This window comes from Diabrotica undecimpunctata, chromosome 5 (assembly GCF_040954645.1).
Source record: "Diabrotica undecimpunctata isolate CICGRU chromosome 5, icDiaUnde3, whole genome shotgun sequence".
NCBI classification, from domain to species: domain Eukaryota; kingdom Metazoa; phylum Arthropoda; class Insecta; order Coleoptera; family Chrysomelidae; genus Diabrotica; species Diabrotica undecimpunctata.
This window is the reverse complement of record NC_092807.1, coordinates 83,800,178-83,812,257: the sequence shown is the minus strand read 5'-3', so window position 1 is coordinate 83,812,257 and position 12,080 is coordinate 83,800,178. Positions and strand designations below refer to the sequence as shown.

Genomic DNA, 12,080 nt, shown 5'->3' with positions numbered 1-12,080 from the left:
TGCGAAGAAAATAGTTCACTGGAAATAAAAATTGAAGTTTCACCACTGGCTCTGTTGCAGTCAATTCGAATATAATGATATCCTTCAAAATTCTTTAGTTTAGAAGTTTAGTAATTTTTAAGTTATTTGCTTGTAAGCATATGATTTCAGGTTGTTCTTCGGTAGCTTATTGCTGGATTCTTTCTATTCTAGGAAAGAAACCATCGCAATTCCATCGAATTATTTTGAATGTAGTGTTTAAATGTGATTAGTGTTGGACTACTGTAAGGATTGTTGAGAGCATTGAGAAATAGGAGCGTTAATTTCATCGTCTGTTAGGTAATCGGATGATGCACTCAAATTGTCAAAGTCTTCAGGATTAAGCTTTTATTTTTTTTTGCAATCTTATTATTCGGTTTTTAAAGGATCTCTCTTTTGTTTGTGAATGAAGAAGAGATAAATCATTAAGCAATCCTTGGATATTGGAAGTGAAATTGAGAGCTTCTTTAAGTGAGCCCGGTATGCCGTAGGTAATTTCTAGGAAAGCTATAAATTGGTTTTCAGTAAGAGTTAGTTCGGATAAATTATTTTTATAGATGGCTTGGACTGCATTATAAGAAATGGGTGTCAATGTATGTTCTTCTGTTACTATTGTTTTACTTTTTTTTCTTTTGCGGTTGCTAAAAGAATTAGTGGTAGATTTTACAGTTAAGAGCGGAGGTATTTGATTGATAGTTGGTTCTGGAGTAGGATCTGGAGAAAGTTGAGAAGAGGTGCCAGCATTACTGTCACTTGATATAGCTCGTTTCTGTCTCTGTACTGGAGCGGATGCTAACTGTATAACTAAGGGGATGCTTTCTGAAACATTAGTTGTAGTTTCGGGGTAAGATGTGGATGGAACATTGGTTTGATTGGGAATGCATTCGGGTATCGTTGTATTTGTGGGTATGGATACGGAGGTAGTGGGAGAGGGAAGTTCGGCGAAGGAGGAGGAGGGAAGGAGAGGCTACAGAAATTGGTTCATTGGTACAAGTTTCAGCAGTATGACCACCTTGTTTACATAAAAAAACATTCTAATTTGTCAGTAGACACAAATATTCGATATGAAGTGTTGTCGTGAGTTAACAAAAGAGGTCTGGACTAAGAAGTTTTCTTTATCCGGGATAACGTATTACACTCTTTGGAAGCTCTTTATATATGCATATGCATCAACTAGCGAGCCACATTTCACGAATGACACAGGAGAGACTATCTGTAAACCGATATCTTTTAAATCTCCTTCGATAGTGCTGTGAGGTATCGTGGGGGATACATTTGATATGAGAATACGCTTAGCAGGTGTTATAAGTCTTCGGATAGGAACAAATGTTGAGTTAATAGTGATACTTTGGTGGGCACTGAGAAGATCGTCGATTAGTTTAACAGAGTTTAGATAAATACAAATGCGGTTATTTGAGATTCGAGACGCAAAGATGATATTTTTTGGGGTAACGATGTCTCCTAGAGCTTTTATGTACTCAAATAGAACGACATTAGGAAGGGCATGTAAGATAATGGCTTGATTTTTATGAGGAAACGTAGGAGGTGGAGGTTTAGATAAAGTGGCAGCAACGTAAGACTTGGTATTATTGATTGTGTTATTTTGTGAGGTCATTTGAGTAGTAGTTGGAGGTCATTTTAGTGAGCGGTCCTGAATACCAAAACCACTATACGTAAATTTTTATTACTAATGCAACAGACGTCCTAGTGGGACTCTGTGGGTAAAAGGATTAAAAATAACAGTTACCTGAATTTTATTACGTCACTGAAAAGTCAAATTTACCAATGCACTTTTGAACTATTAACGTTAAATTGTTTCGGTGAAATTGTTACATTATATCGCTTTGTATTTACACAGATAACGAAACAACGATGTCCATGGATAAGAAAACAATAACAGGAAAAACTAATACGTTCTTACTGATAACAACTATCGTTGCCAGGATCGCCTGAGGTCATACGTCTTTACTTGTAGGCTGCTTAAGTTGGAATGGGATAAATATTGAATATAATATATCAACGGAAATATGTAATACAAATAAGCTGTTAAACAGACCTACCTCCATCGTTGCCTAATATACAATACTGCTTAAGAAGTAGAGGTGGCATTGGTCAAGGTAATTGAACCTTTTCGTAGCAACAATAAATTCTGACGAAGCTGTATTACTGGGCTGAAGGTTCCCCTGTATGACTCTGTTTATAGTCTCGAGACCTGTTTGGGAGAGGTCTCTATTTCTGAATCTGAGTCCTTCTTTGGGTCAGGAGTTAAGACCAAATGCTGTAGGGCACATCAGTGCGTCCATACCGGGCCAAGGATATAATCCCTCAGTGTTCGCAAGCTTTCTTAGGCAACGCTTTTCCCTCTGTACGATGATTCTACAACTAGGAATTGGGGAGCGCAGTAATCTCTCACTTCATGATGAACCAGTGATGGTACGGTTTTCTGGTGATTTGTTGATTGAGAATGGCATAGGTATGTATGTGTGTGTATGTGAGCAAGTGTCATGTTCAATCACTGGTGTTTATTTGATTAAGACTAATTCACACCTACGTTGCCTACTGCCGGTTAGCTTAATAAAATAGCACGCCATAGTTTATGCTACTACAGTTTTTTAAATGTTTCTTCTTATATATATATATATATATATATATATATATATATATATATATATATATATATATATATATATATATATATATATATATATATATATATATATATGTATATATACTGTTTCAAAACCTACCAAAGAACAATATCACCCACTACTACCCACTACTCGAATACTTAGCTGAAGTTAGACTATTTTATCTTAGAGTTATTCTCTGTGCAATAAACTAGGCGTGACGCACATATTTTATTTTTTAGTTACGTATTTTGGATGGGAGACCTTAATTTCCGGCTTAAGGAAGAATTCGACAAGACTCCAGAAGAAATTGAAAGATTAGTGGTGAAAAAAGAAATTAAAGCTTTGTTCGAACATGACCAATTGCGATACGTGATGAGAAAGGGTGAAGCATTCAGCGAATTGACAGAGCAGGATCCAACGTTTCCTCCTACGTTTAAGTTTACTGTAGGAACTCCTTGCTATGACTACAAGTAAGTTTTAGTTCTTAAAATGTAATTTCAGGATATATATATAAGATGTGGAAAAAATATATCTAAAAATAATCTAAAAAATATATACAGTTAGATACTAAGGGTGCTTAAATAACCAGTAGTTGTTTCTATACTGCGATGTTAATAAGGTCAGTCGATTCTACTAACTTTTAAGATACTTTGGTGATATTATGTATACCAGTAATTTATAAATTAAAATTTCTGTTTAACATCACTTTTCATAAAAACAAAGACGGAACAATGAAGTTATATTGTACGCCAGAAAAATTGAAACTTTTCCAATCAAACTAGTTTTTTCAAATTTTACCATCAACTTTCACCTTAATGATTTATAGGAGACGTCCAGCTTGGTGCGACAGGATACTATATAAAGTTAACTCCAACAACTATGAAAACGTAACACTGAAAGTAGATCAGCTTTCGTACCAGTCGCATCCAAACTATGTTCTTAGTGATCATAAACCAGTTACTGCTGAATTTTTTGTAAAGGTAACATTTAAAATGTTTGCATGCTTAAATATTATCCAGCTATGTTAACCTAGCAAGCAATGGAAGCAGTTTTTCAAACTTAAAAATATATTGGTTGTGATATCCAGCCGAAATATAATTGGAGGTTTTCGACACTTAGGCAATGATGCGGATTATCTTCTCTAGTACCTTTCTCCTCCTTCTATGTACACATAATATATTGACGTTGGTGACCAGTATGGCAAAATCTTGTTTGGTATATATCCGAGATGGTTTTCCGATAGATTTTCTTAACTTTGACGATCTTCAACAGATGTGGGCGAGTATTTATCATTGAACACTTTTACGTTGATTGTTCTTGTGGTCCAAGTCTTGCTCCTTGCGATTTCAATTCTCTGGATTTCCTTTTAGTGGTCTAGTTGGCAATTTATTTCTGTACCCAGATTTAGTGTATATATATATATATATATATATATATATATATATAATATGTGTGAGTGTATTATGGCATTGGAGCACGTCTAACTAATGCCTCCAAAAGTTTCCCACTTTCAGTGGTTCGAGCAAAGAGGTGCCACCTGGTCTAGTGGCGAAGAACTAAACAATTAAATAAATAATTATTTTCTGTCCTCTGGACTGTCGAAAATTTGCAATTAGTCGCTTTTAGCAAAAGCTTGCTATTGCTGTGATGGAATAAAAGTCATATATCATGGCATTGGGTCGCAAATTAGTCAAACTTTTCACGTCTAAATCAGAATTAATAGAAAGGTATATCAGTTATTTCAGTATCTCTACTTTGTCAGCAGTTCGAGCTGATTCCGATTCAAACCAAAAAGTCTAACTAATGTCTCCAAAATCTTCGCACTTTCAGTGGTTCGAGCACGGAGTTGCCACCTGCTCTGGTGACGAAAAACTAACAACTAAATAAATTGTTTTCTGTCCGCTGGTCTATCAAAAATTTGCAAATATTAGTCGCTTTTAGCAAGAGCTTGCTATTGCTCTGATGAAATAAAAGCCATATACTATGGCATTGGAGTACAAATTAGTCAAACTTTTCACGTCTGAATCGGAATCAACAGAACGATGTAACAGATATTTCTGTATCTCTACTTGTTCCGCTGTCAGAGTTGCTCGCTTCTTCTTCCTTTCTTACGTTTTCTTTTCTTCAAATCTCCCTGATTTTATTTTTTCCGTCCTTTCTCTTTTTTGTTCTTCCTTTCCTGCTCTCTCTTGGTTTCCTGTTTCTCTCTTCCTTTCCCCTTTTCCCTCTTCTCTCCTATTCTTCCCGTTGCTTTTGCTTACACTTTTTCTAGCTCCGGTTTTACCTTTTCTTCCGCTTCTCTCCTCCTGTTTCTCTTCGCTCGAGATTGATCCCTTCCTTTTTTTCCCCTCTCCTGCTTTCTCCTCCACTCCCGCTACTCTCTCTTCCATTATTTTTACTTTTCTTTTTCCTTCTCTTTCTTCCCACGAGTTGGGTCGTACTAAACGATCCCCGTTTTGCCCTCGGATTCGCCATATCGCTTGGGCATCGCTTGTAGCCCACTATGCATCCCCTATGGCATCGTTTGTAGCCCACTATGCACCCCTGGGCTATGCATCCCTTTGGCATGATGTTGTTACACTTTTAGGTTTGGGTGGCGGTATATTAAGATTATGTATAGCCGCCTGTCCTATAAATATCCGTTTGTACTCAGTGGTTTCCTCCTCTGGTTGTTATAGTGAAGAGGTTATCTCCTCGGGTATAGGTGTGAGTATCAGGACGTGTATGATGGATAGGGGTAAGTGTGGTATGATAGTTGAGAGTAGTTACTATTCTTCCGTTAGTCATGGACATTTTGATCTGACTGAATACAATGAGAGTGGTATTGATATACGAAAGTTACAGTGCATACTAAAGAGTTATAATAAGATTTATTACATAGTTTGAAAAATTGTTTCTCTTAAAAATAACATATTAGTCATACTTTAACGTTAACTGATACTAACATTTGTTAAACTAATGCTCATTAGACTGATTTAACATGCTCTTGAAGTTGATTTGATGTAACTTAACAACTTAAAAAATTAAATGTTTATTCTAAAAATCAGATGCTTTCACATTACCATTGTCTATTTGGTTGTAAGTGGCAGCTCATTACAAATGCTAATCGTTACAAATCTTCAAAGATGTAGTCCAAGTTAAATCTTTCAAAATAATATCCCTGTTGAAACGTACTTATAGATATTATTTTTCAAAGGGTCCACCTTGCTTACATAGAAATTACAATTTAAACTCACGATTTTATACCTCATACAGGTATGAAAATAAGAGACCAGTGTCAGAGCATCAAAAATGGACAGATTTTAGAAGAGAAAGATTGTTTCTCCTGAAAGAATATTAACTAAAATTAATGTTAAAGCGGATAAATCGTATTGGTATTTATTATTTATTTAGATATATAATATACGTAGGCAATGTAGATAAATTAAAAACTTACTGATTAACTTATAAATTATGGACTTTTATTTCTTCATATTCATCTCAATCAGATTGGTTGTCCGGTTCGACAGGACTGATTATTGCTTGACAAATTTCTACAATTTTATTCTCAAGAGTGCGCAATCTTTTTCCCTCTTTTTTTTTATGTGATTTACTGCTTTGCTTCACTTATTCAGTACGATGCTCCAGTTATATTTCATTACTCTTTTATAGAATGTATTAAAGGCTATCTTTAAAAGTTACTCTTTTATAAATGTATTAAAGGCTATAAAAGTTCAATTTTAATATATTTTAATTTTTAATTTTAATAAAAAAATATGTATCAAATAAGTTACAATAGTTAAAGTAACACAGTTTTGATTTGTTCGATATAAAATCATTTACATTGTTACGAAAGTTCCGTAGGATTTATCCCACATAGAAAAAGTCCCTTGAGGAAAAAGAATACCCTAGTGGTATATTACGGTATTGTCTTACTTTGGAGCCAGTCAATAATATTTTTTTTTTTTCTTTAAACCGTCGGTAATTAATTTTAGGTGATAGCTGGCGTTAGAAAAAACAACAACATAATTTGGTAAAAAATTCAATTCATTTAAATTCAATTTTTACCTTGAGAAAAATAATCCTCAAATACATCGGAGTTCATTTCTTCATGGTAATCTTTAGTGAATTTCGAAACAAACTCCAATAAACCATTCATCACAAAGCCATGTTCACAGCCAACCTTCTAGAAAGGCTTGTCGAAAATTTCTAATAATTTTATCTATGATCTATATGATTTTCGTATATTTACAATATGGTTTCATCTAAATAGAAAATACAACTCCGTCTGTTCTAAATTTCTTGATAGTTCTCAAATATTGCCTTCGCTAGCAAATTTTTGTCTGTATCGTATATATATTTAGGGATTCTACAGTATTCACTGCCTTCCCTCGCTCAACCGTTTCCATCTCTCTCTGTTGTTCCATTCTCCATCGTTTAGTCCTCTCTTACTCATGGCGTCGTCTACTTCGTTCCTCCAGGATTTTCGGGGTCGTCCTCTTTTCCTCCTTCCTATGGGGCTCCATTCGGTTATTCTCTTTATCCATCTGCTGTCGCTAGTTCTTCTTACATCTCCATACCACTTTAGTCTTTTTTGTTCTATATATGTTAGTATGTCTGTTTCTATTGATGTTCTTTGCTTTATTTCGTTATTACTTCTCCTATCCATTCTTGTTACTCTGCAGCATCTTCGCAGGCATTTCATCTTTGTTGCTACTATCTTACTGCTGTTTTTCTTGTTTATGATCCAATTTTCAGCCCCATATGTCATAATACTTCGCACTAATGTTTCATAAATCTGCGTTTCTGTCTTCATATTTAGGTGGTCTGTATCGTTTTATCCTTTATGAAGGAAAACAATGAATGGAAATTGATGACTTTCACGGAAACGTATTTCGAAAAAAGCTCATTCGTTCTATTTAAACAAGGAGATTCCAACATTGGACAAAATATTAAACGTAATTAAAAATGATAATTTTATATAAAGGTCTGTATCGTTTTATCCTTTATATAAAATTATCATTTTTAATTACGTTTAATATTTTGTCCAATGTTTGTCCTTGTTTAAATAGAACGAATGAGCTTTTTTCGAAATACGTTTCCGTGAAAGTCATCAATTTCCATTAATTGTTTTGCTTCATGTTTTCTTTTGACTAAGCCATATTTCCTGATTTTCTTTCACTTAAAAATCTGTGAATGGTCCTTTCAAGAACATCTATCATACCGGAGCACATAGATACTATATCTTTAATAGTTGTCAAAGGTTGTTGGTGAATAATTAAGTCATGAACAGGTAAAACAATAGTTTTTTCTCTTAGAGAATATGCGCCTTTTTAAGTTTAGCTGAAGCAATTTGAAAATTTGATGCTATTTTAACACATGAACTGTAAAATTGTTACAAATCAACTGACAATACTTCTTTCTTTTCACACAGTTCTTTCAAGTGCCTTCTTTTCTCTGTAGTAATTTACCTGTAAAGTTTAAATTACGTTTTCCTTTAAATATAGACAATTATCTATAGACAGGGTCAGAAATTAAACAAGCACTTTTCTTTATTATAATCAGTTTTAATCAGGAAATGGATTGTTATTTATAATGTATAACTATTAGTAAAATAAGCTCAGAAAAAAAGTTTTATATAAAAAATATTAGGTTTACAAACGATAATATTTTAGCGTTTAGAATTTTTTTATTGCATGGGATATTTTTTAAAGTGTATTTAATTCATCAAATTAATAAATAACTCCGAATTAAAAAAAAATCCTAATGGTTTCAACTACAGCCATACGGCAATGGTTTATGGTGTTGACGAATACCCTTACCTGCTGTTTGAGGAGTTGCATTTGTAATGAGCTGCCATTTGCAACCAAGTAGACTATAGTCTTTTTTGAATTAAAAATGTATCTTCGCATCTATCATCATTCTAAATTTATCTGTTTTCGTCGTTACTATCGTTCAGTTTTTTGATAATTGAATCCAACACAGTGAGTTTTTAGTATTGTTTTATTTACGTAAGTCAAGACACACACATGCATAGAAATCGGCTCACTTCTGAATATTGAGTTTTCTTATTTTTTAGTAATTATACTTCAAATCCAAAGTAATTTTGGAAAGTGTAATAGATGATTTATGTTATTCCATTTAAAATTATTAAGAATTCGTGTTGTATTTTAAATGTGGCAACCGTGACGACAGAAACTCATATTAAGTGGTAGTGTCACATTGCCACAGTGGTAGTTTAAATAAATGTTTGACATATTCGTGCAATATTTTCAGTTTATTAAGGTCTTATAATTTAACGACTCTAAAATGTTAACTACTATATTTAATGGAAATAAACTACAATTTGAATTGAAAATATTTGTCGTTTCGATTTCCTCTTCGGAAATATAATCAAAAAATCAAATATAAAATGTTTGGAAAAGAAAAGTATTTTTGAAATGTGTACATTTTTAAATGCTTTCGACTTTAAAGCTTATTACTAAGCAACTTAAGCAAATTAAATCATATATTAAACTTTCCAAGTTTTATTTTGATTTGAAGCATAATTTCTAAAATGTAACAAAAAAAATTATGGAATGACCCTATTTGTAAGCAGATATGTCGTTCATAAACCATTTAGCAAATCTTGATTATACAAAAGCTTTTATGACTTCCTTCAATCAATTCAAAATTGATTACAAAAAGCTTTTATGACTTCCTTCCCAAAAAATATTCGTGACTTATGTTTGATACTCACGGAATATTTTCTTGTATCATTCGTTATTTTTCTTAATACATATATAAAAAATGTATAAAAGTAAACGATCGCCAAGTAGGAAACATTTAAATAAATTTATATTGAACTGTTGTATAAATACCATATTTTGGCTTATTTAGAATCAACATAACTTCAAAAGATTACACTAATGTATACCATTGACCAAATGTTCTTTTTATGTATTATAATGCCGCTTGAAGAATAGTAATGTCACGTAAATGTATATATATATATATATATATATATATATATATATATATATATATATATATCTTCCGGGTTGAACGGCGTTGATTTTTATTGCTCGACATCCTCTCTGATGTCTTCTTCAGGGCTTCCGAGGTCTCAGTTTCCCGAGACCCAGACACTACTATACTGATCAATATAATATATATATATATATATATATATATATATATATATATATATATATATATATATATATATATATATGCTTCTTTCCCGTTGTAAATAATCTTTTTATGTTGTGTCAAATATATTCATCCATATATAAGGACAACGTATAAACTGGTTATTAAATTACTACTTGAATTAAATATTGACAGAATTATTAATTATATACCTTTTATAAATGATTTTTAAATAAACTATTTGTGATTCATGGTATACGGCCAACTACAGGAATTTCATTTTACTTGTGGAAAATAAAATTGTTTTTAGAGTAATTTTAAAATATACTCTTTTCAAGGCGTAATATGTGCGAAGTCACATTTTCCAAATACCTAAGTCGTGTTGTCCGATTTGGCTCTAACATGGCAAGTGTATAGAAGGGTGGATAAAAGCTAAAATTGTACTAAGCTAACTAAGATAAGTGCTGGAGGTGTATTTAGCTATTTTCGTATTGTATTCCAGATCTCCAGATCAGGTTAACTAGTTTAGCAGCATTGTCTGTTCCATGTTTCTCCCCACTTTTGCTTTGATGTCGTCTAGCCACCGTTTTTGTGGTCTTTCTCGACTAGGGCTGTGTTCGCGTAGTCTCCAGTGTACAATGTTTTTCGTCCATCTTTATGTTATAACATACAACGATAGATAATATCTATTATAAAATTGATTGAATGAAATAAAATAACATAAAATTATTTTGGAATACGTTAGTATCAGAGTCTCGTCTTGTCCAAAAACTGCTTGATCTTTAATATACTGTCTGTATAAAAATGTCTAAAACTGCATAGCATGAATTCATTCATAAAGAAAATGTTTCGAAATTTTTTTGTATGTTATTGGTTTGTAACTAACACAACTGTATTTTTGCTTTATTATGTACTAAAAAAAGGCGAGTAACGGTTTTGCAAAAAATTGTGAATTTATTGTACGACTATTATGTTATTTAGATACCCATGCCATATTTACCACCTCCAAGGGTTCAAAGAGATTCAAAACCATCTGTTGACCAGGTATTTTCAGATTATGCTGAGTCTGTGATTGAATTTGACAACGTTATTAGTTGGGACGTAGAAGGAGAAAATAAAGCATACTACAAACTCACGAAGGACGTTAAAGAAAGTGACGAAGATTGGATTGGACTTTTTAAGGTTTGTATTAGTTTTTATAACGTTTTTCTTAAGTAGACTAAACGAAGTATTAAAATATGTCTCTATGGAAAGATTCTACAAGAAGTTATAAAAATACAATAAACAGAAAGGAGGAAGAACGGCCCACCAACTAGATGGACTGACGACCTAAAGCGTGTTAACAATAACTGGATGCAAGTTGCACAAGACAGAGACAGATGGAAAGAGATGAGGGAGACCTATGTCCAGCAGTAGACGCATACAGGTTGATGATGATGATGATGATGATGAAACACCTTATAGCTCACACAGAATAAGGATATTCCCCTGTAGTTTTTGTAGTCTCCCTTCTTGTGAATTGGGCATATAATTGCCTTGTCCCATTCTCCTCGCATTTCTTTTGTCTGTATGCCACACGTCTGGTATTAGTTTATGAAATCTATATATCAGTGTGTGTCCTCCATTTTTAAAAATTGCAGCTGATATGTTGTAGCTTTATTATTCTTCACAACTTTAATGGTATTCATTATTTCCTGTCTTCGGTGTGTGTGTATGTTAATTCATTACTTTCGTTCTGATCTTCTGTTATATCCGCTACTTCATAAGCTGTATTTGTTTGTATTTGCTCTGTTAGGGGACCCTTGAAATAGTTTTTCCAACCTGCGCTTTAATTGCTGCATCATCACGGATAATTTATCCTTCACTATTTCTAAAAACATTAGTTCGTAGTTTATATCCCCCTCTTTTATATTAGTATCTTGTTTCAGGAATTCATATGCTCTTCTAGTGGAGGAGCCTCCTCCTTTACATTTTCTTCTATAAATCATTTTTAGGTTTTTCTCGAAACCACTTTTGGTATATTTTTTTTTCAATCCCGAACCTGTACATATTATAATGTATTTCCGAGATATGGTCGAGAGCTGTTCTTAGTTAGCCACCCAGTAAAGTTCATTATTATAGAGCATAATACAATACATTGTTATAAAGTTCTATAGTCTTTAAAATATTAATTAAGAAACGTTTAAGGGACAACAACTTATTGAGCTGTTTTGGAATTGTGTTTATGAAATACAATAAATAATTGATTACTTACAGTCTTGTAGGTTTACTTACATTACACAAAATATTGTGATAACTTTTATTTCCACTCTCGCAATTAAA

At 32.8% G+C, this 12,080-nt stretch overlaps 1 protein-coding gene across 2 annotated transcripts in view; it reads left to right on the top strand.

The window, feature by feature from the left end:
- The window catches only part of LOC140441425 (phosphatidylinositol 4,5-bisphosphate 5-phosphatase A-like), a 73,871-nt gene that overhangs the window by 50,131 nt on the left and 11,660 nt on the right, over positions 1-12,080 (top strand). Inside the window, exons 4-6 of one of the 2 annotated variants that reach the window (XM_072532151.1) lie at positions 2,888-3,118; positions 3,475-3,628; positions 10,803-10,940. In XM_072532151.1, the coding sequence (XP_072388252.1) occupies positions 2,888-3,118; positions 3,475-3,628; positions 10,803-10,940 (523 nt within the window). Of the gene's footprint in view, positions 1-2,887; positions 3,119-3,474; positions 3,629-10,739; positions 10,941-12,080 lie in introns of both variants that reach the window. The other variant, XM_072532150.1, reaches the window with a different exon arrangement.